At 44.9% G+C, this 26,926-nt stretch overlaps 1 protein-coding gene across 1 annotated transcript; it reads left to right on the top strand.

The window, feature by feature from the left end:
• Window positions 1-26,926, top strand: LOC146759394 (obscurin-like). The gene is made up of 4 exons (XM_085510371.1): window positions 1-37; window positions 25,201-25,467; window positions 25,678-25,942; window positions 26,778-26,926. The coding sequence occupies exons 1-4, from the start codon at window positions 1-3 to the stop codon at window positions 26,809-26,811; spliced, it is 603 nt and encodes a 200-aa protein (XP_085366497.1). The 3' UTR covers window positions 26,812-26,926.

Below are 26,926 nucleotides of genomic sequence, written 5' to 3'. Positions count from 1 at the left end.
ATGCTGTCTGACAACAGGTGGACTGTCAGGGAGTCAGGTGAATGCAGTCTGCTGGCCCTGGGCCGGAAGAGCACAGCCCAGACTGTCACATACCTTTCACTGAAAGCTGATAGAGCATTTTATCCCCCTCACAGATGCACTGACAACTTCCAGCATCATCCATTGAGACGCTGTGAATTTTCAGGGTGTGTTTCTTCCCCACAATTTGCAGTTCATATTTTCCACTGGCCTTGAGCTCCTTCCCATCCTTCATCCACTCCACAGTAGCACCTGTGTCTGAAAGCTCAGCCTGCAGTTTGGCTTCCTCACGCAGCCGAGCGCAGATCTTTTCTACATCTTTGCTCTTATTGGTAAATCTCACTGCAGCACCTGTCAGGAGCAAAGGCCTCGTTATTTCAATTGATATCAGGCTAACGTGGTCAATGTTTGCTGCAACATCTCTGAAAAAGTATCACCTTCTGTTCCTGCACTCATCATTGTGTCAGTGCTGAGCAATTCAAGATATTTCATTTGGTCTTCTTGCCGGATTTACTAAGTAAAAATCAACCAAACATCGCCTTCTACTGATTAATAATGCTCTAAACATGCTTCTGCAGAGGTTTCCACCCAATGACAAACAGCTCCTCCCATAATGAATGTTTATTTGTTCTACTTTGTCATGCTAAGCTGATTGATAGAGATATTATTGGAATGATTGCTCCCCTACTTCTAAACTATTCCAGTGCAATCAGAAAGGCTGTCTGAACCTGGAGCTGAAAGTACTGCCCTATGGTGATGCAGTGGTAAACCTGCTGACTGAATGCACTGGCCAAGAGCTGTGAACTGCAGACATTCATCAGCTGGCATGAAGCAATCTGGTTCAGATACCAAGCAGCTGGGTAGACTGGCTTACCCTACACTCAGTGCTATCATGTTTAGGTCATTACCGGGACTCACGTCAGTCCATGTGATGCAGTTTCAGGTATTTGGTACAGTCAGTGAATGCCTGCAGCCCCACTTCTAATCATCAGATCACAGCAACTATGCCTTGACTGTAAGAGGAAAGGAGAAGGATCAAAGCAAATACCTCTCACTCTCATCTTGGTGCTGACATCAACATTTTTGGCAACAAATTTCACTTCTGCTCCATCATCGTTCTTGGTGACGTTCTTTATGATTAGGCTGTGAGTAGTTTGGGTTCTCTTGATGATGCAGGTCTCACTTTCCTGTAAGATTTTACCATTGAGGTACCAAATGCCGCAACACGTTGTTGTAAGGTCAATAGTAAACATGGCATCCTCTCCAGGTACAGCTTCACCAGTTGTTAGGGGGGATTTCACAGCCAGGACTGGTTCTGAGGAAGAACAACATGTAGTGTGCCCCGGTGGCGCAAGTGGTAGGAATGCTTCCTTGCAACACCAGGGCCCCGGGTTCGAATCCCCCCTGTGGCGCAAGTGGTAGAAGTGCCGGTCTGCAGCACAGAGGCTCGAATCCCGGGGGTTGGACTCGATGATCTCTAAGGTCCCTTCCAACCCGCACGAGACTATTACTATTACTATTACTATGTCTTAATCCTCTTTAGATGCAAGTCTGGTATCTCATTTAGAGATGGAAGATTAAATCATAGGTACATTTCTACTTCTCCCTTTGCATGAGTGCTGGAAGAAGCACTTCTATGCTTAAGATCTGTTACAGAAAGTTCTGCCTCTTGCACATGTGAGATATCAAAAGATAAGGATATTCATGTCTCTGTCACAGAAATATATCTTGTATCACTTTAGTGGTAGCTGGATGTTGATAGGAGATAGGAGAACTAGGAATAAAGGAAAGCCTTTGGTGTGTTAATGCACTACTATCCTTACAGTCAAAGGAAACATCTTAAGGGAACATACACAGCTCCTCAGCTCACACTGACCCATTTCCATTGGGGTTTTTGTGCTTACCAAGGTGCACGCTCCCTGGGAATTCCAGAAACAGGCTCTATCCATGTGCATTGACTGCAGACACTCGGAACTGATCATCAGCCTCTTCAGACAGATTGCTCACCGTGAACTCTGGGATGGGGACATGAGACTCGTGGCACCTCACCCAGGTGAAGCCAGTTAGTTTATTGGGTTCCACAATGTAGCCATCGATTGGAATGGGGCGGTGCATCTTCAGAGGGGACCATGCCAGCATTACTGAGCTTTCTGTTTTATTTTTCACCACGGGGTCAGCTGGGGGCTGGGTGGGAGGTTTTCTGGGAGCTGAACAGAAAGAAATACAGAAATATTAGCATAAGGTCATTTAGGCTGGAAAAGACCTTCAAGATCAGCAGACTCAACTTTCAGCATGACCTACTGAGTCCCACCATTAACTACTGTGCTACCTGAGGACATACATGACAAGCTTATTCCTGCAGGTATTTGCATAGAGAATATATTCACCCTCTGGTTGCTTTGGAACATTTTACAGGTTAAAATCCCATCAGACTTTTTCACTGTGTGCAGCCACTGATACAGGCAGGAGGCTGGGAATTACCTGATGGGCTCTAGTTACAGACTACTGACACAGTAAAGGATTGATTTCATTTCATTTTGGCCATCAGAAAGTTTGGTGGTTGATTTGAGTCACCCATCTAGACTCCAATTATAAGCATATAGAGAACAGCGCATTCAGGAGAACTCATCTCATCCTAATAAACCTGAATGAAATCACAGAATCATAGAATCACGGGAGGGCTTGGGTTGGAGGAAACCTTCAAGATCATTAAGTGCTAGATGCCAAAGGTCCCACTAACATAGCATGAAGCCGAAAGCTAGACGCTGGAATCAGATCTCCTGACCTTACCATCAGAAACTGAGATGTCATATTTTGCTCAGAGGTGCCTGCTTGTAGGAGGGACAGCTTCCGAGCTTTTTCTGCTCCAGGAACCAGCTCGAGCTTCAGAATTTAAACAGCAGTCAGAAATTAAACTGAGCTTTGTCACCTCCATCAAATAGAAGGAGTGGTTGGGTGGTACAGCTTTCCAAATCACTTAGAAACTGGCACAACAATCAGATGCCTACCTTTTCTATTTGAACTTGTTAATACATAGAGATTAATAGCATCAGAATGCCCCAAGCACTTCAGATAACACGACAGCTGTAAACCCTTCTTTAAGGATTCCTTTGTTTAACCACTGAGTAACTGTAATTCAGTGGTGCTGGTGGGAGAAGGGAAGTCCTAATCTTCCCAGATGGTGAATAGAGTTGATGTTCACATGCAGACTGGTGCTGAAGCAGAGCCAGAAACCACTCATTTGGGAAACACAGCACCAAGAAAATAATGGGAATAGCTTCATAAAATCAGGCAGCTTCACCCAAATTTCATGTCAGGTCCATTATTCTTCCTATTTTCAGGAAGAAATATTTTCCCTTTTTCTTGTAGTATCATTTTCTTTTCCTTTCATGCAAGCAGCTTTGTAGCTTACAAATTGTTTTCTAATCACCTCCTGGTGTGGACAAATCACACAGGTTTGACTCCATGCTTTACATAGTTAGCATTTTATATTTGTTCCAGTATGGAACTGTACAGTCATAGAATGGCCTGGTTTGAAAAGGATCTCAAAGATCATCCAGTTCCAACCCCCTGCTATGTGCATGGATCTATCTTTTTCATACGTATATTCCCATAGATGTACATATATATACCACACCTACATCCCCACAATCTGCTACAACTCCATAGAATTATCAAGGTTGGAAAAGACCTATAAGATCATCCAGTCCAACCATCACCAATACTTCCCAGTTAAATCATATCCCTCAACACAACACCCAAACTTTTTGTGAACTTCCCAGGGTTGGTGACTCTCCATGAGAGAAAAGGGCACACAGATAAGGGATTCTGCATTTGCTATTAGCAGAGGTGGGATGAGACCGAGCACTGCCCCAGCTCCTGGGATAACGCAGAGGGCTGAGACCTTCCAGCTGCTTCCACCCAGGGTCACACAGCAAAGCCGACCCTGCAGGAGTCTGCATCATTCTTTGCATGGCATTGCTAAGAGGAAGATCCCCCCCCTACCCTTGGCTCTACACTCCAGCTGCTGTCTGCCATCTGTAAAGCCACCACAGCTCTCCTACTGGAGTTCCCATCTGCACAGTGACAGCTTGGTTTCTTCTTACTGTCAAAGCAGCCACAGCCTCAGTGCTTCTAAAATCTCCCCTTTTCAGCTGATTTCCTCTTTCTAGTGGCTGGGCAATTCCTCCCTCTCACAGTCATCCCTCTGCCCCACTCTGTGCCCACAGACCCACAGAGGGCACACAGAGCCAGCCCTGTCCCAGCTGCTGCTGCTTCACATCTGACAGTCTCAGGAGCTGAGATCCAGGCCGAGACAGCAATGCCCAGACATGGTTTGTAGGATGTTTGTGAGAGGAAATAGGGAGGTTTGTGATTAAACCTGCCCCCTAAGGAGGAAGGCAATGCTGCCTGCAGCCCCAGCAGGCATTACAAAACATTCCCATTTACAGGAGGGTTTTAAATAGCACAATTCAGGAACTACAACTGCACAAATTCCCGCATGCCCTGGAATAAGTTTGGGAATGGACAAGGTTCTACCACCTGTGCAATGCCACAGAAAGAACAACCATCCACCTGTAAACCTCCATCCTCTCCCCTGCTGCACAAAGGGAAGCTCAACCGCAGTGCACAAATGTCCCAGCAATGTCTGAGCACTGCTCTGTGCATCCCAACCTGCTCATCCCATCCACTCCTGGCTGGGCAGCAGGATTGGGGTGGCACATTGCAATGGGCACAGAGGAACATGGAAGCCCCACACATGTGAGGAAGGGGCTGGCTGTGCTCCACACTCACGTTATCAGACGTGATTTGCCCTTCTGTGGGGAGCCTCTGCTCTTTCCCAGCTCATCCTCCAGCGTCTGGGACTCCAGGATCTCATTCAGCTGTTGGCTGCAGGGCAGCAGTACTCATCCATATTCCTTCCCATATTTGCCCCCAACAGCCCCCAGTAGCCCCATATCACCCTAAGGCCCCCACAACCCTCTATCTCTCCATACACCACCCCTTCAAGCCCCAGACCTGCCCATATCCTCCAATAGCTCCCCACAACCCCTACACACCCTCAGAGCCCCCTAGAGCCCCTAGTCCTCCTATGGCCCACCACAGCCCCATATCCCCCCTAGATTCCCCCTCAACTCCCTTTACAGCCCCTGCACAGCTCCATAGAACAGTCTGATAGAACTACCTCTAGTAGAAGCAATCTCCACACAGAGATCCTTTCCCAGTGGCACTCAGCCCTTCAGTGGGGTCTAAGAGAGCTGCAGCCAGACTCAAACACAACTGCTCACACAGCTCAGCTGCCTTCACCTGTGCTCCTGACGCTGACACACTGCAGCCCCACATCCCCCTCTGCCCCCCCCACAACGGCCACTCCCGCGCACTGCGGCTCAGCCAATCGGAGCCGGCAGAGCTGCCGCTGCCCAATGGGAGGCCGGGGGAGGCCGGCGCTGGGACGGGGAGAGGAGAGAAGAGACAGAGGCAGCACTGAGGTGGGATGGGCTGATGGGGAGTGCGGGGAGGACAGGGGGGTGTGGGGCTGTGGGGGGGCAGAGGGGGATTGTCCCCTCCTGCTCAGCTCTTGTGAGGCCCCATTTGCAGCACTGTGTCCAGGCCGGGGAAGGATGTGGAGCTGTTGGGGTGGGTCCAGAGGAGGGGCCACTGTGATGATCAGAGGGCTGGAGCAGCTCTCCTGTGAGGAAAGGCTGCATGTGGCTCTGGGCAGCCTGGTCTGGTGGTTGGCGACCCTGCACATCGCAGGGGGTTGGAACTGGATGATCTTTGGGATCCTTTTCAACCCAGGCCATTCTATGGCTGTACAGTTCCATACTGGAACAAATACAAAATGCTAACTATGTAAAACATGGAGTCAAACCTGTGTGATTTGTCCACACCAGGAGGTGATTAGAAAACAATTTGTAAGCTACAAAGCTGCTTGCATGAAACGAAAACTACAAGAAAAAGGGAAAACCTTTCTTCCTGAAAATAGGAAGAATAATGGACCTGACATGAAATTTGGGTGAAGCTGCCTGATTTTATGAAGCTATTCCTGTTATTTTCTTGGTGCTCTGTGTCCCAAATGAGTGGTTTCTGGCTGTGCTGCAGCACCAGTCTGCATGTGAACATCAACTCTATTCACCATCTGGGAAGATTAGGACTTCCATTCTCCCACCAGCACCACTGAATTACAGTTACTCAGTGGTTAAACAAAGGAATCCTTAAAGAAGGGTTTACAGCTGTCCTGTTGTCTGAAGTGCTTGGGGCATTCTGATGCTATTAAGCTCTATGTATTAACAAGTTCAAAAAGAAAAGGTAGGCATCTGATTGTTGTGACAGTTTCTAAGTTATTTGGAAAGCTGTACCACCCAACCACTCCTTCTATTCGATGGAGGTGACAAAGCTCAGTTTAATTTCTGACTGCTGTTTAAATTCTGAAGCTGGAGCTGGTTCCTGGAGCAGAAAAAGCTCGGAAGCTGTCCCTCCTACAAGCAGGCACCTCTGAGCAAAATATGACATCTCAGTTTCTGATGGTAAGGTCAGGAGATCTGATTCTAGCGTCTAGCTTTCGGCTTCATGCTATGTTAGTGGGACCTTTGGCATCTAGCACTGACCAACAGCAACTGACAGGCTGGTAACAGTGCACCCCAAAGCAGTTATGTGTCTGTTTATGTTATGAGGGAAAATTGTATCGCATTGAGATTTCCTATTTTTACTCTTTGCAGATCTAACTAGCTGCTGGAAGAATCCTGTACGCCATGTTCACACCATTTTCAATGAGCTGGATGAGTCTGTTGTTGGCATTTTAATGCCATTTACCAGGCAGGCAATATGTATGGAGTATTTGGCTCTCTCTACAGTCATGAATATTTGAGTATCTTCAACATGTGGCTCATTGCTTCCATTTCAGGCTGCCCAGAGAAGCTGTGGGTGCCTGTCCTTGGAGTTGAAGGCGAGGTTGGATGGGTGATGGGCAGCCTGAGCTAGTTAGTGGGCAGCCAGCCCATGGCAGGGTGTTTAGAACTTAATGATCTTGATGTTTTCTTCCAACCCAAGCCCTCCTGTGATCCTATGATTCTGTGATTTCATTCAGGTTTATTGAGATGAGATGAGTTCTTCTAAATGTGCTGTTCTCCATATGATTATAATTGGAGTCTAGATGAATGACTTAAACCAGCCACCAAACTTTCTGATGGCCAAAATGAAATGAAATCAATCCTTTACTGTGTCAGTAGTCTGTAACTAGAGCTTATCAGGTAATTCCCAGCCTCCTGCCTGTATCAGTGGCTGCACACAGTGAAAAAGTCTGATGGGATTTTAACCTATAAAATGTTCCAAAGCAACCAGAGGGTGAATATATTCACTATGCAAATACCTGCAGGAATAAGCTTGTCATATATGTCCTCAGGTAGCACAGTAGTTAATGGTGGGACTCAGTAGGTCATGCTGAAAGTTGAGTCTGCTGATCTTGAAGGTCTTTTCCAGCCTACATGACCTTCTGCTAATATTTCTGTATTTCTTTCTGTTCAGCTCCCAGAAAACCTCCCACCCAGCCCCCAGCTGACCCCGTGGTGAAAAATAAAACAGAAAGCTCAGTGACGCTGGCATGGTCCCCTCCGAAGATGCACCTCCCCATTCCAATCCATGGCTACATGTGGAACCCAATAAACTAACTGGCTTCACCTGGGTGAGTGCCACGAGTCTCACGTCCCCGTCCCAGAGTTCACGGTGAGCAATCTGTCTGAAGAGGCTGATGATCAGTTCCGAGTGTCTGCAGTCAATGCGCATGGACAGAGCCCGTCTCTGGAATTCCCAGGGAGCGTGCACCTTGGTAAGCACAAAAACCCCAATGGAAATGGGTCAGTGTGTGCTGAGCAGCTGTGTTGGTTCCCTAAAGATGTTTCCTTTGACTTTAAGGACAGTAGTGCATTAACACACCAAAGTCTTTCCTTTATTCCCAGTTCTCCTATCTCCTATCAACCTCCAGATACCACTAAAGTGATACGAGTTATGTTTCTGTGACAGAGAGATGAATATCCTTATCTTTTGATATGTCACATGTGCAAGAGGCAGAACTTTCTGTAGCAGATCTTAAGCATAGAAGTGCTTCTTCCAGCACTCATGCAAAGGGAGAAGTAGAAATGTCCCTATGATTTAATCTTCCATCTCTAAATGAGATACCAGACTTGCATCTAAAGAGCATTAAGACAAACGTTGTTCTTCCTCAGACCCAGTCCTGGCTGTGAAATCCCCCCTAACAACTGGTGAAGCTGTACCTGGAGGGGATGCCATGTTTACTATTGACCTTACAACAACGTGTTGCGGCACTTGATGCCTCAATGGTAAAGTCTTACAGGAAAGCGAGACCTGCATCATCAAGAGAACCCAAACTACTCACAGCCTAATGATAAAGAACGTCACCAAGAACGATGATGGAGCAGAAGTGAAATTTGTTGCCAAAAATGTTGATGTCAGCACCAAGATGAGAGTGAGAGGTATTTGCTTTGATCCTTCTCCTTCCCTCTTACAGTCAAGGCATAGTTGCTGTGATCTGATGATTAGAAGTGGGGCTGTAGGCATTCACTGACTGTACCAAATACCTGAAATTGCATCACATGGACTGACATGAGTCCTGGTAATGACCTAAACATGATAGCACTGAGTGTAGGGTAAGCCAATCTACCCAGCTGCTTGGTATCTGAACCAGATTGCTTCATGCCAGCTGATGAATGTCTGCAGTTCACAGCTCTTGGCCAGTGCATTCAGTCACCAGGTTTACCACTGCATCACCATAGAGCAGTACTTTCAGCTCCAGGTTCAGACAGCCTTTCTGATTGCACTGGAATAGTTTAGAAGTAGGGGAGCAATCATTCCAATAATATCTCTATCAATCAGCTTTGCATGACAAAATAGAACAAATAAACATTCATGATGGGAGGAGCTGTTTGTCATTGGGTGGAAACCTCCGCAGAAGCATGTTTAGAGCATTATTAATCAGTAGAAGGCGATGTTTGGTTGATTTTTACTTAGTAAATCCGGCAAGAAGACCAAATGAAATATCTTGAATTGCTCAGCACTGACACAATGATGAGTGCAGGAACAGAAGGTGATACTTTTTCAGAGATGTTGCAGCAAACATTGACCACGTTAGCCTGATATCAATTGAAATAACGAGGCCTTTGCTCCTGACAGGTGCTGCAGTGAGATTTACCAATAAGAGCAAAGATGTAGAAAAGATCTGCGCTCGGCTGCGTGAGGAAGCCAAACTGCAGGCTGAGCTTTCAGACACAGGTGCTACTGTGGAGTGGATGAAGGATGGGAAGGAGCTCAAGGCCAGTGGAAAATATGAACTGCAAATTGTGGGGAAGAAACACACCCTGAAAATTCACAGCGTCTCAATGGATGATGCTGGAAGTTGTCAGTGCATCTGTGAGGGGGATAAAATGCTCTATCAGCTTTCAGTGAAAGGTATGTGACAGTCTGGGCTGTGCTCTTCCGGCCCAGGGCCAGCAGACTGCATTCACCTGACTCCCCGACAGTCCACCTGTTGTCAGACAGCATCTAGGGTGTTTTCAGTGGCTGTTTTGACTTGAACTGGCCAATCTGCTTTGTAGAGCCATTTGATTTCTGTGCTCTGTCCTGTGATTCGTCCTTAAGATATAGAGGAAGTCAAGGGAAAGATAGGAAAAAGAGCATCCCAGCCTTCCTGCTCTTCTCTCAGGGTGGCCACGAGAGATGATGTAAAATGCTCTTTTTGTAGCAGTGATCCCAAATGTAGAAGAGACCTGTGAAGAGTCACAGGGATGTTTACTTAGCTGTCATTCCATGGTGGGCTTTTTCTGACACGGATGTAGAGAGAAACTTAACTTTCCCACGCAGGTCTCTGTTTTGCTGCAGGGTGTAGGTCTGATCTCTGAGATCCACACGCTGGGCCTTGATTGCAATAAATGAGAGCCCTTTGTTTGCTCCAGTGGAAGACTTTCCATTTCTGCAGTACCCTCTGCAGATGACACAAATGCAAATGCACCTTCTTCCCAGCAACAATTGCCTTTTTTTTTTTCACACTGAGTATGCATGAGGCTCTTCATCATATTCTGCTGTCTTGTCACCCTTGTTGGTCCATGGAGAAACAACAAAGCCCTAGAGTAGTTTATGCACTTTGGCATTGGAGAGCTTACTTAATTGCTTCTTCTCAAAGAACAAACTCCAGAGAGGCATGGAGACAGCTCCAAACAGAATTGAATAATGGGACTAAATTGATGGAGAGCAGAACTTCCTGCCAAGGCTTGTCAGCTAGTCTTAATTTTGCTTTTCTTCTCTCAGTCATGTTAGCATAATATTTCATACTGGCAGGTCTGCCCCCAGAATTAATTGAATTAGCTGGTGGACGTTTCCATGTGCTTTGCACTGTAATGTGACTATCAAATGAGTAATCAATGCTGTTATTTTAATATATGTGCTGGCAAACTTTAAGACAAACAACTGCTGTTGGTAGCTTGGTTACTGCAGAATCAGCTTTCGTGTATCTCATAGATAGGGAAGAGACCCTTAAGGGTCAGCTAGTTGGACTCCCCTGCAATGAACAGGGGCACCGCAGCTCCATCAGGTGCTCTGAGCCCTGTCCATCCTGACTTTGAACATCCTCAGGCTCACCAATCTTATACCCATGCCACACACTCGCAGTATTTCACCATTCAGCATCGCCACTTGTATCTTCTCTTGCTGTAAACCAGAGCTAGCTGGTAAATCATCTGCTGTGCGGGTCAGCTGTGTCTCTCCCATGGGCATCACGTGGCTGCTGGGAGGCTCTGAAGAGCTGCAGCCAGAGGTGTGTCACCCGCTGGGCCTCGTGCCCAAAGGAGCCCACAGGAAAGTGTTGTTGCAGTTTGTCATGCACTGCACTGCCATGAGACTTGACGTGCCAGACATCCTCTGACACGTGAGCTCCTGCATCCAGGCAGGACATCTGAGACGTCTCCTTCAGCCTGACGTGGCTGCAGTTTCACACTGGTTTTACTAAGGAAGGAGAAGGCACGTGGATGAAACTCTTTTCCTGCCCTTCCTGGCATTAGCTCATAGTACAAGTAAAGCACTGTCAGGTCAAGCCTGGAGGAGTAATGCTTGTCACTGACATGTTCCTGTTCAGGGTGGAGCTGGAGGGTAAAATAACACAAGAAATTGTCATTGAAATTCAATATCTGTGAAATTCAGCTGGCTGCATTCACAGAACCTGGCGTTAAGATCTGTTTTCTGGTTTCTATCTTGAGCCTATTTTCCATAACCCAGTCCTCAGTTATGAACTAAAGCTCTACTGAAAGCCTTTCGCTGTGTATGCTCATGCTGCAGTGCAGCGCTTGTGACCTTTAACAGCACATTCACGTTCCTCTGATCACAGGATCCTTAAGGTTGATTAAGACCCTCTAGTCCGACTGCTCACCCATCACCACCATGATGCTCACCATCAGCTAGCTAAAAACTCAGCAGAGATGATAGATCAAGCACAACACTGGATTTGGGATGGCTAGAGATTCCTAAGATATTGAAGGATTGCTTGCAGGTGATGTTGGCTCAGGTATTCACCCTGCATCCCACCTCCCGTTCTGTTTGGTTGAGAATCATGCATTCTGCAATTTCACTTTGTAATTCAAAGACCCTGGCTTTATCTGTTGAAAAACTGATCTAAAACAAGCCAAGAAGACTCCGTTGGAACTGGTTGATGCAGAACAAAGGCATCCCCAAAGGACAAGTTGCACTGTTTGATGAACATTATTGGATGAGAGCTAAGCTAAGATTTAAAAAGTTCTGGGGCTGTCTCTGAGCATCAAATACAGAGGAAGCCTGCATGATTCCCTGAGAATGGATACCTCCTACTTTGGTGTTGGGTTAAGGGAACACTAGCAGTAACTCCTATCACAAAATGTCACATGGCTCAGACAAAATGCCATCAAGAGGGCTTAATTAGGAGCACCAAATGGTCGCAAGATGGTCTTAGGGCAGGGAAGTAATCTATCTATGTGATATTGGTTGGTGCTATTAGTTCTTCACAGCTTGACTCTAGAGGGACTGTTCTTCTTTGGTCACCTAGTTTTAAAAGAATAGATGGCTCCTGTCTATTACAATTTTTAAGGCATTATTTGTTCACTGATGCCATAAATGTGCCTGGCATAGCAATTGGCCTTGGTATATTCAGTGACTGAAAGCAACAGTTGTTGCTCTAAGAAATGCAGTACTAAGCTAGGTCTGCCTGTAGCTGACAGCCATCAGCTTGCTCCTCAGGCAGGTTCTGTGTGGATGGAATGAAGGGCATGAAATACTGATGTGCTCATCAAACTCTGCTTGTTAGCTTAGAGATAAAGTGTTGAATAGGTTTGTTCATGTATTGCAAACACGTTACTTAGCTGCCTTCATTTTAGCTTCAGAAGAACATGTGCAGAATACAGAATTGATTAAAAGAAATAAGAACTGTCTGCATAGAACTTACTCTTTCCTTACACAGGAGAATCAAACAGACGTTTGTATGTATGTACCCCCAGAGGTGAAACTCGATCACCCAAATGTAATGAGCAGAGACATTACAATCAGTTCTAACTGTATCTTCTTGCTGTGCTGAATAAGCCTGAGTCAGGATGTAAACCACTTTCTCTTTTTTTTTTCAGATGAAGCCATTAATTCTGTCAACAAGCCCAAAACGACTCCAGAAATATCAGTCAGTCCTTCTGAAGACCTGGAGCTGGTGTGTGAGGTGTCACCTGCAAGCGGAGCTGTCGTATGGAAGAAAGATCAAACAGAGGTGAAGCAGGACCAGAGGACAAGCATCATCTCCCAGGGGACTCACCGCAAGCTCATGGTCAAAAATGTGACCCTGAAAGACCAAGGGAGCTACAGCTGTGAAACAAAAGATGACAAAGCAACATTCCAAGTGAAAGTCAGAGGTGAGAAAATGCTTGAAATCCCGGAGATAAAGGAATGCTTCATTTTGTGTGTCTTGCATTTGGAGGATCAACTGAATGCCTCTCTGATGCAAAACACTTTGGCTATAGGACTTTCTTTGTCATCTAGTGTCATAGCAACACTTTTCTACATGTGCTTTTCCATCCAGGAATGAATTACTGCAACAAACCATAGGCAAGGAGGGTAAATTGTGCACCTCTTGTAGTCAGCTGGTGTCTGCAGGGTTACAGTGCAAGAGCACACCGGGCATGCAAGGAGTGAGAAAAGGGGAGGTGTTTGAAGAGATCTGGTTACAAAATTTGAATGACACAATTAGGTGGAAAATGCCACTAATCAGACTCATAAATGGCCTGGGTTGCAAAGCCCCACAGTGCTCATCCAGTTCCAACCCCCTTCTTCCTATGTGCAGGGTTGCCAAGCAGCAGCCCAGGCTGCCCAGAACCACATCCAGCCTGGCCTTGAATGCCTGCAGGGATGGAGCATCCACAGTCTCCTTGGGCAACCTGTTCTAGAGGGCCGTTCCCTTCCGATTTACTGGAAATGTAGAGAGACATCAGAAGAAAAAAAGAGAAGGGAGGAGGTTCAGCAGTGCATGCAGGTGTTCTAAATCTCATGTCCAAATCTGCTATCAGAGTGCGAAATGTTTAGCTTTCTGATATGATATGATGTGATATGATAGGATATGATATGATATGAAGTGATATGCCTATTATTTCCCAAAGCAAGATAGAGGGGAAAGTATTTTCCTGTCTTAATGAGGCATCACAATGCTCAATGTGAAGGGCAAGTATAGTGAAAACGGGGAGCTGGAGTAAGCTCTGCAGCAGACTACAGCAAAACGGTGTGACTGTTGTGATGTCCCTGCAGAGAAAGAAGACGTGTTTACAAATAAGGACAAGGTACAAAAGGAGGTGAAGGCTGTACTGACTCAAAATGCCACGCTGAGCTGCGAGGTGGCCCAGGAGAAGACGGAGGTGAAGTGGTACAAGGAGGGGAAACTGATCACCTCGAGCAAGAAGTTCAAGGTGGAGTCAGAGGGCAAACAGCGTCGGCTGGTGGTGAGCCAGGTGGAGAAGAAAGATGCAGGGGAGTACAGCTGCGAGGCTGCTGGCCAGAAACTCACCTTCAAGATTCATGTAACTGGTAGGAAACACATTTTGGTTGATATTCTTTGATTATTCCATAGTCTGGCTGTGGAAACGTCTGTGTGAACGTGTCCTCTTTATTCTGACATGAAACTGTTTTGGGGAGGATGAAAATAAATGCTTACAAACATGCAGCTAAAATGATTATTTGTTTTTAACAGTGTTTCATCCAGCTCTTCCCCTAGGACTACTTTTATCATCAGCTGTCCATGGATGTCCAACTGTGATTTGTACAATGTGCAACACTGCTCTGCCAGTTGATATTTCAACAGTAGTAGTTACAGATCTCTACTGTGGCTGCACTGAGAAGGTTTGGTTGTTGGTAAAAGTAAGAACTTTTAGTCGGAGGCATTGCACTTGCCTTTGGTTTGTTGAATCCCATGTTGACGACCATTCGTTCCATGTTCTGTAAATGTAATGACCAGTCATGAATCCATTGATACCTTTCTAATTGTACGTTTCTCATTAGTCTGAGGGTTCAGAACAGAGGCAGATCTCTCACTCCAGCTGCAGTAGAGATTGCTCTGGTGTCAGTATATTTTGCACAAGATCCGGTAAATTTTAACTTAGACTCCAGATAGCCATGGGCACATCAGCTGCATTCGGAGTGACCATTAGTGAGCTGGCTGATGACGAGGGTTTGTCTTCTGTTTTATTTGTAGCTGCACTCTACAGGTTTTTGCTCATAAGTCAGCTTGTTCTCTGTTAACTTTACAGTTCTCGTCTTGTATTCTGAGCTGATTAGGACAGGGAATCTGTTTTCTCCTCTTCTTTCCTATGGCAGTGAACACATTGGAGCTTAATCCTGGTCAAGGTTTGGCATTTGATCAGCTATGTGGAGGAGCAACTGTACTGGGAGTCTACTGCCTTTCTGCTCACACAGACCTGGTGTCCTTGCAGGGCATAGCTTGCGTTCTGTTCCCTTGTAAAGGTCACAGTCTTTGCTCTCTCCATCTTGGGGCATTCTGCTCCTTCAGTCCCTGGTGTGCAATATATCTCTGCTCCTGTAGTAGACAGTTTTGCTGCTGCCTGTGGTGTAGACTCTAAACCATCAGCTCTTACTATTCCCACACCACGTGGATGTGATTCTGGGGCCTTTGGATCTGTTCCGTGAGTTGTGTCGCTCATGCTTTTGGCTCAGGAAACTGGCAGTTTCAGCAAATAGTGGTTTACAGAAAGGGTAGATTTGGGAGGTATCTGTCAGAGCAAATGAAACATGAACGTTGACAGAAAGACTATGGCAACAGCTGGAATCAACCAAGTTAATCCTCAGCAGCCAAAGCCAGCCCACGTCTTATTGCAGAGGTGTAGGGAGAAAACCCAGAAATGTAGTGCTTTTACACTTGAATTTTGCTAGCTGAGGGCTATTATTAGCTGTTTGCCTCAGAAACCAAAGGTTTTCTGTTCTCTTTCAGACCGGATGAGCTCATGGCTGCACAGGGTAATGTAATACCTCCTCCTCTGCCATACGTGGAGAGTGCTTGCTTAGCTACCGTTTCTCATGTGTACCACCGTAACATGACGTGCAAGTCCAGCCCTCACTGCAAAATGATGTGGTGTGAAAGTCAGGAGGGATTATGAGTACTCTTGGAGTGGTTGGCTCTTTCACTACAGAAATCCTCATCTTACTAGCTTCTCCCAAAGTGCAATGGCTTTCTGAGTCTTAATTTCTCCTCTTACCATTGCACTCAGAAAGCTTTTCAGGGTTCCTCTACCCCAGGGTTCCACTGGTAGCACAGAACAATCCCATTTTAAGGACATGTTGAATGTTAGGTGCTCAGTGTTGAGCATTATGGGACGCAGATTAGACCTTCTTGCTTAAAAGAAACAAGTGCTGCACACCTTGGAAGCCTATAGAAAACAAGAGTAAAAAGGGCTGATTCTGCCATCTCATTATCTCAGTATTTGTGGTGCATGCTGAAATCCTTATTTGAAGTGGGCCAAAGCTCCATTGCATTTGTGAGAAGTTTTGCATCACCTGGTTGGTCTAGGCCATGTTTGTTGTCTTGCTAATAAGCAACCCTTCTGATCTTCATCAAATCATTGTGGTTGGAAAAGACCACAAAGATCCCCACATCCAGCCTCACCCCATCCCACCATGCACACTGCCCACGTCCCTCACTGCCACATCTCCATGGTTATTGAACACTTCCAGGGATGGTGACCCCACCACCTCCCTGCAAAGCTGTGCCACCACATCACCACTCCTCTTCAGAAGAAGTTTTTCTTAACATCCAACTTGAACCTTCTCTGAAAATCATCAGTCAAAACAGGGGCTGTTGAAGATGGGCGGAGAGAATGATGCTTCTACAGTCAGTACAAGCAGGGAGATCAAATGTAGAGTGTGTCAACTGCATTCTTGCATTGGCTTGCTGCCCTGCTCCCTCGCCTTCAGTGGACTGCAGTGCTGGTGGTAGAGCTGTGGTGTGAATCCTGGGATAGCACGTACTGCAACGGTCAGCAGCACAGGAACTTGAGCTGAACTTACCCTCCTGGGCAGCTGCTGCCACTCAGAATTCAGACAGCATGCAGAGGAGAAAGTCATGAAGGAAGGGAAAGGGATGGCAGCAGAAGGCTTCACAGAGTGACAGCGGGGAGGAAGGAGATAGGGGACAGGTCATGGAAGGGTTTGCCATGACTGCTGGGGAGCAGGAACCTTCCCGGTCACCTGAGTTGGGTATGCCTGGATATGCTTGCATGAATGATCTGAATGAGTGGTCTTCCATGTCTCCACTGCAAATAAAAGGCAATGTCAATCCCCCTCACACCTGCTAGTCCTGCATTCATGCTTGGAGCCTCTGTCTTGGTATCAGCATCAGGACTGTGGGATCTTTCCTGGGACCCAAACAAGCATAGGAAGCTTATTCAAAATTGCTCTGCTGTTAGAAGCTGGCTAGCACTAGAGAAGTCCATGATGTAAGTGCGTCAGAAATATTCTGCACTTCTACAGCCTTTTGTAGGGCAAACCATGGAATAGAAATGGAAGCCCATTTATTTAGGGTTTATCTGTTCTCCCACTCCTCAAATAGGAACTAGCATGAACGCTCTCAGCAACCAGTTGTTGGTAAAAGGAGAACCAGATAAAACAGTCATTAAAGTAATCAATAAAAGATTCAATGTATCAATCGTTCCCACTTAGCAAAGTGATTAACTGAATCACCTTAACTGAAGTGTGTATGCCTAACTAATTACACTTGCTATCTCTCTGATGCTAACTCCATTTGTTGACACAAAGGGTAAGGTGGGCTTTAAACACTTTCTTCTATATGTGTTAGGCATTAAGAGGAGATGACCTCAGCCAGTTCTCTGAAGAATCAGGGGTTGCTGAGAGTACAAAACCATGCTTTATGCATAAAACTGAGCTACAAAATCTAATGTAGGCCAAATATTCACCATATTAAGGGCTATATCATTACCAAAGGGTAGAGTCAAAAGATGGTTTTCTGCTCTTAAATTTCTATGGTTTCCTGATTTTGAGGTCTTCATAATTGAGCTGTACTTGGCTGATATCCAGTGCAGAGTGGAGCAATATCAAAAAGACAGACAGATGAAGATCTGTCATTGTCTTCATTAGAAGAAATCTGAAAATTAGGAGTCCAAGCTGATAGTAAAGACTACCCAGAGGGATGGGATGACCATAGGGACTGTGCTGAGGATGCATTATAATGTGTGATAAACACTGTGAAGCAGAGTTGCTCCAGGAAATGGTCCAATACAACATAGAAGCAACTTTTAATGTCTTCTAGTCACAAGTTGCTCATATCTAATGTATATTTTACCCAATGTTTTCCAGTTCAATTCCAGAAGCAGAGGATGCCTTTATCAACAAGCAGAAGGTGCAGAAGGAGGTGAAGGCTGCACCAACAGAAAATGCCACGCTGAGCTGCGAGGTGGCCCAGGAGAAGACGGAGGTGAAGTGGTACAAGGAGGGGAAACTGATCACCTCGAGCAAGAAGTTCAAGGTGGAGTCAGAGGGCAAACAGCGTCGGCTGGTGGTGAGCCAGGTGGAGAAGAAAGATGCAGGGGAGTACAGCTGCGAGGCTGCTGGCCAGAAACTCACCTTCAAGATTCATGTCACAGATGAGAGAAATTGTTTCGACTGTATTGAACCCCCCAACAAAGAAGGAGGGGAAAGTTAAGTGGTTTGACACATTTAACCCCAGCATTCAGTGATGTAGACGGTGCTTAAATTCTGTTTAATTTGTGTACATTCCTGTTTGCCTTCTGAAGCTATGAACACAGAGGACTTGGGTAGCCTCAGCTTAAGACAGGCTGGAAATAATTGGGGAATTTCCCTGGGGATCTCAAGTAGATGCAATGATAGCAAAATGAGAAGTCAATAATTACAGGGGAAATTAAAGAATATTAAAGATATCTTCAGGGCACAAGCACACCCCTGCAAATGCTTCTTCCTAAATAGTCTCAGAGACAGCATTTGGTCACAATGCTAGACGGCGGCATTGGTTGTTTCTATTAAATTAAAGAAACCTGCAACTAAAAAGGTTTTCCAGTATTTTCTTTTGTTTTCTTCTCTATAGCAGGTACAAAAGAAATGCTTAAAAATAGAAAGGCTTCAAGCTGGTGCTTTTCATTCCAAAATGGAGGAAGACAGGCGTTCTATTTATGAAGAGAGTCTGATAAGAAAGTGGAAAAAGGCTTTTTACCAGGGTCTGTAGCAACATAAGAAGGGGCAATGGTTTCAAAAGTGAAGAGGGTAGACTCAGTTTGGACATGAGAAAAGTTCTTTATGATGAGGGTGGTGATACACTGGAACAGATTGTCCAGTGCAGGTTGTGGGTGACTCATCATTGTAGTGTCCAAGGCCAGGCTGGATGGGGACCCTGGGCAGCCTCATTTAGTGAATGATGTCCCTGACCACGGCAAGAGGTTGGACTGGATGATCTTTAAAGCTTCCTTCTATACCCAAACCGTTCTATGATTCCATAGGGGAAACCATTTTATTACTGCCTCTGAAAACTCAGGAGATATTAGAATTGTTTTCAGAAATAAGTCGGTGAGAAAAATACATTTCCTCACTATGACTTAATCACAAACAGAATTTAACCTTGACCCCTCACCTGGCTTTTGCTGGCAAAGCAACTTACAACTGTCAGCTTGTTTGGACAATTTAATGCCTGTCCCCTTGTATGAAACACACTTTTCAATGACTGCGTATGCTGGTGTGCTGCTGGACAGTGGGGAAAGGGGTGTTTTTTAATTTTTGAAGATTTTGGAACATGATACTGGTGGAAATGAAAACAAGTTTAGGGCTATCTAAGCTGTTTTGGTCTGGCAGGGAGGAAGTTCTTCACTGGCAATTGATATAGTTCAGATGTTGGCATTCAGTTCATAGCACTGTCAGGAAATGTGAGTGGGAAAGCTGTCCTCAACGGTACAGTCCAAAGACTAATCTGGGCATTTGGGGAAGGCTGTGTAGAAAAGATTCATGTCTTAAATTTGCCCGTTTGCCTTAAATTCCAGAAGAAGAAAATGCCTTTATCAACAAGCAGAAGTTGCAGAAGGAGGTGAAGGCTGCACCAACAGAAAATGCCACGCTGAGCTGCGAGGTGGCCCAGGAGAAGACGGAGGTGAAGTGGTACAAGGAGACGAAACTGATCACCTCGAGCAAGAAGTTCAAGGTGGAGTCAGAGGGCAAACAGCGTCGGCTGGTGGTGAGCCAGGTGGAGAAGAAAGATGCAGGGGAGTACAGCTGCGAGGCTGCTGGCCAGAAACTCACCTTCAAGATTCATGTCACAGGTAAGACAGGTGTTGTCTGAAATACAGCAGAGAACAGTATAGTAAAATCTAGTTTCTATTATACAGTGATCCAGGTGCAGTAGTCTGTGCTGAGGTTTTTTCCCTATACTTGACTGCCTGGGTTTGTAGCAAGTATTTGGTTTTAGTATGGCACAAAGACCTGTTTCAGTCTGTCTGTAGAATAATAATTACTGATATATGTACAGTGGAAGCAATATTCAAGATATTATTCAAATCTCTCCTGTGCCTGAGATCCCAAACTGTAATTCTTGTTCACCGAAACATTTGACTAAGATAAGTATGTGCAGTGAGGCTGGAGTGCATGTTCTACGTGCAGCCTTTCATGGCAGGAGAAGCAGGAACTTCTCCTAGTAGTACACTGCCTTTTTACTATGCCTTTATGTTGGAGGCTGCATCTGGATAGGTGAGTCTGCTACTCACAGTAAGAGACCTGGTAGAGCTGACTATTCCCAGAGCTCAAAGTAAAATAGATATCTGCAAATCACACACAAAGAACAAAGGACTGCGTTGGTGAGCATATTTCCTTTGTGCCTTTGACAGTCACAGTTGTGGCAATGGTAGAGGCCATGAGGAGTCTGTTCAGGAAGCCAGGAGTACTGTTCTGGGTCATGAAAAGGCAGCCAGTGGTTTGACTATCACATGTTTATGTGTTTTGATGTTTCACAGTGGGTCTTAAGTAAAAGGAACTCAGGTTTTGGTTGCCTGCAGGACAGATGTTCTTTTGGGTTCAATATCTTTGCATAGTGACTTGCAACCATGGGACTGGTGTTCAAGGACTCTTGGTTCCTTCAGTTCCTAGGTTCTTTCTTGCCTAGATTTGACACTTTGTTTCAACAGAAGAGCTGATATTCTCTAGTGAAGGCTATTGGTTTGGGCACAAGTGGTAACCTAAACCTGTTCCAACCTGTACATACAAACCTGCAAGATGGTCTCATTTCAGTCCTTCTGTTTTTCTTTTCTTCCCTCAGAGCCAAAACCTGTGTTTATAAACCAGGAGCAGGTGCAGAAAGAGGTGAGTGCTGCCCTGGCAGCAAGTGCCTCCCTCAGCTGTGAAGTAGCACAGGATCCAACTGGAGTAAAATGGTTCAAGGATGGAAGACTGCTTGCCTCCTCCAGAAAGTTCAGAATGGAATCTGTGGGCAAAACACGGCGTCTGGTTGTGGAGCAGCTGGAGAAGAAAGATGCTGGAGAATACATCTGCGAGGCTGCTGGCCAGAAGATGACCTTCGAGCTGGAAGCAACTGGTGAGCATTCAGAAATTCTCAGCCAGGATTTTGTAGCCTTGTTGTGAACTGGGTTTTAGGGTGAAATCTCAGTTTTCTTTGCACCTGACAGTGTGAGAATTTGCTCTGGCTCTTTGTGTACCTCCCCGGTGCTCAGCTGTTCCTTCCCTTACTTGGGGATAACGTCATTTATTCAAGGTGATGTCCAAATGGGCTTGTTAACAGTCCTCTGCAGTGCTTTAAGCTGTCATATGTCAGCAAGAATTTATGCATGTTCTATAGCCATTCCTACATGTTGAAAACACTGCACTGTGCTTAAGCTTCAGCATATGTTCCAGTAAGTACAGTTCCATTAATTCTAGGGAATTGGGTGAATTAAGCATAGATCTGAAGGCTGCCTTTGCCCAGTGCAGAGATGGAAGGACTAATGTAGATTTGACTTGATATTTTCCCTTCTAGGATGGGAAGGAGCTCTGTCAAAGTAAAAGAAGTGGGCATTACTTCCCAGGGAAATAAGAGAAGTCTCATTATTCACAGGTGGTGAACTCTCATTTTCTCTCTCAGTGTGCAACCAGGTTGAGTTGCTGTTTCAGTACAGGCTGTTTTATGCAGGAACTCTGCTCCTGTGGTTAATCCAAGTTGTATCCAGGCCCTTCAGAAGGAAAGGGAAATAGCAGCACAGAAATATGGTCTGATTCTGACATAAATAAATGCAGACCTGGAGAGTTAAAAGGGATTGTGTGATGTTCAAAGGATTTTGAAGCAAAGATGTCCCCTAGGTAAGATTTGTGGCTGACATTCCCCATGCATTGTGGGCACACAAGCTAAGGAGAGACTAGTGATGAGCATGCAGAGAAGCCAATGATTCAGACAGGTTTGTAGTGACACGACACTGTAGAGTTCTGTCTATTTCTCCTTGGCATAGTTTGGAAAATAAAGATGAGGTGATGGTGGTAACCAATATGGCTTCCTCAAGGTCAAGCCATGCCTGACAAACTTGGTGGCCTTTCATGATGGAGTAACAGCATCAGTGGATAATGGGAGAGCAACTGACATCATCTACATGGACCTGTGCAGAGCATTTGATCCCGTCCTGCATGCCATCCTGGTCACCAAACTGGAGAATAATGGTTTTGATGGATGGACCAGTTGCAAGATAGGGAACTGTCTGGATGGTCACACTCAGAGAGCTGCAGTCAGTAGCTCAGTGTCCAGGTGGAGGGTGGTGTTGGGACCAGTGTTATTTAACATTTTTGTAGGCAACATGGACAGTGGAATCAAATGCAGCCTCAGCAAGTTTGCAGATGACACCAAGCTGAGCGGTGCTGTTGATGTGCTAGAGGGAAGGGATGCTACCCAGAGGGACCTGGACAGGCTGGAGAGGTGGGCCCTTGGCAGCCTCATGAACTTGAGTGTGGCCAAGTACAAGGCCCTGCACCTGGGTCAGGGCAATCCCAAGCACAGGCACAGGCTTAGAGGAGAATGATTTGAGAGAAGCCTTGACCCTGAGGAGAAGAGTTGGTGTGGAGGGAGGTGTCCCTGCCTATAGCAGGGGGACTGGAACTAAATGACCTTAAAGATTCAGTCAGTTCTATTGTTTTTCTACCCTTAATTTTGCTTGAAAGTTTTTAGAATAAATGAGGTTCTGGTTTCCATGAAAACTGTTTGCAGGGAGCTCCATTGTAGCTAGTAAGTCTATCTTTAAGTTCACGGGCAATAATGCATTGACTGTGTTGAAAAGGGAAATGACTCAGGAATGGATGATGGTTTAGAATAAAACATAATCCTACTTATTTTCTATGCAAATATGTGTAAGGAAAAGATGCTGCACTCAGTTCTGGAAATACCCTGACAAATATATCTCTACTGTTTCACAGCTGGAGATATCAAGATTGTTAAACCACTGGAAGATGTGGAAGTGAATGAATATGGGAGTGCATCTTTTGTCTGTGAGATTTCACACGATGAGGTTCAGAGCCAGTGGTACAAAGATGACAACAAGCTGAAGGCTGATGACAACATCAGAATGCGGCAAGATGGTAGGGTGTAAGAGGGGGATCTTTCTCCTGAGTGGGGGGTGGGTTGGAGATCAAGCATATAAGACATCTGAAATGAAGTGAAGAAGGTTCAGAAGGGAGTTCCCCTTTTGTTTGGGGACTGAGGTTAGGGTGGAACAAGTGACATGGACCAGCTAACATCATTTGCAAGAATGTCAAAAAAGTTGAACGCCACCAGGACCTTTCACAGAAATAAAAACTCCTACCTACCTACCTTTCTGCCCACAAAATATCCAGCTTGTCTTTTGGGTTTTACTTTTGCTAAGTAGAACAGATTATTTTCTTACGAGGTTGATTTTCTACTTTTAAACTTCAGATTTGTGTTTGAACGTTGAGGGATAAAAAACATAGCTTGACTTTTTCTTCATTTTCTCTGTCTGTTTGAAAAGAGCACAGGTTTTTTTTTTGTTTTTTTTTTTTAAATATATACAATGTTAGGGTATATATATGATGTTAAGTGTGATAAAGAAAAGGGAGACGTTTGAGTTAGCACACTACTCAAGAGTTCAGTCCCCAGCTTTGCCACTGTTACCATTATAAGGGCAAGAACATCCTGGAAAATGAATTTATCCTAAGTAGAGTCATTACATTTGAGCTACAGAGACCTTTACTAGGAGAAAACTTGTTGTTCAGAGCTATGTTGCTGTATTTAACCAAAGTAATTATCAATGTCTGTGTTTCATTGAACCTGTATTCCATTTTGTAATGCGAGGAGTTTGATATTGGGATGGGAAGGTCATGGTTTGATTTGGATGTTGGACTGGGAATCAGAAGATCTGGGCTCTCTTCAGGTTGTCAGTCTTATTGTCTGACTTCTTAACAACATTCCTTTCTTTATAATATTATTTAATGATGTTTTAAGGCATTTTGAGCTGATAGGTGTAGTGTTCATGTGACTTCTTAACAACATTCCTTTCTTTATATTATTTTTAATGATGTTTTAAGGCATTTTGAGCTGATAGGTGTAGTATTCATGTGCAGTAATGCTGATGTGAGTAAGTAGGGTGATAATGTAAGGGTTTTTTACATTCCTTCTACATCTCTGCTTTCTCTTGTTCCATCCTTCTTAAATAGCAATCCATTAATCTAGTAAAGGAGCTGTGTGATGACTATGTGACTGAGCCTGAAAAAGCCAAATTTGAATGCGAGATATCCATTCCTTCTGTGAAACCTCCCAAGTGGTATCTACGTGGGGAAGTCTTACAGGCTGGCAGAAACTTGATTATGCAGCAAGAAGGCACCATCCACCAGCTGACCATACCGAAAACCACCACTGATATGACAAGCACCATTCAGTTCTCAATTGGAAAATCAAAATCCACAGCCAATCTGCTTGTCAGAGGTAACATATCCTGGCTTGGTTTACATCATGAAGATGAAGAATTAATTAACGTACAGTCTTCCTTCACTGGGGTCTTTGAAATATTTTGTGTGTGTCTGGAGGGTCTGCTCCATTTCCAGTTCAAAGTCGTTGGACACTAAATGAGACAGCTGCATCTCAGTAAAAGATCTGTTTGAATAGCTGTGATGTGCTTACTATTCAGATCTACAGAGCTGAGGTTTTGTCCTTGGCTATACCAAAGAAGTCAGATCAGGTGAAATTAATTGTATTTCTGAACTAGACAAGGTTAAGTTTGGTAGCACCTAAATTTGATGCAGTTTGTCATTGATTTCACCTGAAAGAAACTTGCAGGCTTTTTATCTGCTGTTGTCCCCAGCGTAAGAGTCTCCATTCACATCCTAAAGTACTTGTTATATTTTCAACTCACTCTTATTTGAATAAAAGCCTCAACTGGGAGCAATTTAATAAGCACAGAACAAGAGCTGGACCTTGCATTTGGTAGATAATATACAGTATTACTTTATTGAAATGTAGTCAATGGCATTCCCTATAGACAATCATTTGTTTTATCTTTGGAGTGGTTCAAAAAACCATTGTGAACATGACATTAATTGGAATGGAATATACGCAAGAGACTTTCCTCTTCTTCCAATTGTCCTCATCCTTTCTTCTCTTCCACCCCTGCTTTGCAGATTACCATATAGAAATCACCAGGAAGTTGGAGGACAAGACAGCTTTGGAACGTCATTCTGTCATCCTGTCCTGTGACTTCAGGCCTTCTCCAAAGGTTGTGAAATGGTTCAAGGGCCACACACTCATCAAGCCCTCTGAGAAGTACAAGATCAAGAGGGATAAGCATTCAGCAGAGCTCAAGATTCTGAAGCTGAAGCCCGATGATGCTGATGTGTACAAGTGCAAGGCAGGAATTGCAGAGACTGAGGCCACGCTGACAGCTGAAGGTATGAGCAGGGAGGGTGACCTCTTCCATGTCCTATTTCACCTCAGATTTCTCTTCTTGAGGTTGATTTCTGCCGTTCTCTCCTGCTAACTTTATAAATGTATAGTCTTCACTGAGAAGATTACACAAAGATTATCTAGTCCAACCATTCTACCACATCCCAGTATGATTTATAGTAACAGTGGTAACAGTTCACCTTGTTTCCCCACAGCCTGCAATGTAGAAGTAACGAAGCAGCTGCAGGATGTGGAAATTGAAGAAGAGAGCTCTGCTGTCTTCTCCTGCGAGCTGTCCCATGATGACGAGGACGTGGAATGGTTCCTGAATGGCAACCTCCTTTACACCAACACTTACAATGACATCAAGAACATTGGCAATTGTTGCACACTGACAATGAAGCAGGTTAAGCCTGAGGATGCTGGCACAGTGACAGTGAAGTCAGACAAGGTGTCAGAAAGCGCACCTGAAGGTGATAGGTGGGTCTGATCACACCCCTCCTGGATGTAAGAGATGCTAAGGAGCTCCAGTTCATTCTATTGTGCAGCAATCCTGCTTCTAAAGCTCACCTCTCTGGGGCTCAGATAGCCAGCAAAGTCATGATGGGCTTTCGTCCAGTGATTTATGGAATTAAGGATTTATGACTGCAGGGAGAGATCATTCAGTGTGTGTTTTGCCTCTGAGATGACTAATGACCAGGCTGTGAGCAACCTGATCTAGCTGTGAATGTCCCTTTTTATTGCAGGGGAGCTGGGCTAGATGGCCTTGAAGGGTCTTTTCCAATTCTAAGGATACTGTGATTCTAATCTGCTCTCCCCAGCAATTAAGCTCTTTTACTCTATGCGCTCAGAGTTTGAAGGATTTCCTCTTTCTCCTTTCTTTTGCATTTGGTGGAAGTTTTTTCCCCAGTATAAACATCTGATGTGTGAAATAGAAGACAGATAAGAGGAGTCAATAATACAGGAAAATCAAAAGTGTTCCTCTTAATCCTGTGGCCTGCTGTATGAGCTCTGCTCCATGTGAGGGCAATGCCAGCTCTCCAGCTTTAGAAGAGCTGCGTCCCAATTACTTCATATGATATCAGTCCCACCCAAGGCAATGCAGGCTGTCCCTCCTGTTCCCTGTATTCTCCTACTGATTAGTTCAGAATTCCATAAAGCGTATTCAGTCAACAGACATGAAACCGCTTTAGGTTCTATATTGGTGTCGTCAGTAGTGGTGAAGATTTATTTATCCCTCTTTAAAAATCTGAAAGCAACTGGAAATGTCTGATCTTCTGTATCATGTTGTTCTGTTTTGCCTGTTTAATTGCAGAGAAGCCTGCTGTTTTCATGAAGTCCTTGGATGATGTTTTTGTTGAGGAGCAGGGTGTAATTACATTGGAATGCGAAGTCTCTATAAAGAGAAGGTCAAACCAGTGTGGAAAAAGGACGGTGTTGTGCTCTCTTCTGGCAACAAGTATG

This window comes from Coturnix japonica, chromosome 10 (assembly GCF_054131305.1).
Source record: "Coturnix japonica strain WE chromosome 10, WE-NBRP24, whole genome shotgun sequence".
Taxonomy (NCBI): domain Eukaryota; kingdom Metazoa; phylum Chordata; class Aves; order Galliformes; family Phasianidae; genus Coturnix; species Coturnix japonica.
This window is presented reverse-complemented; position numbering and strand designations above follow the sequence as displayed.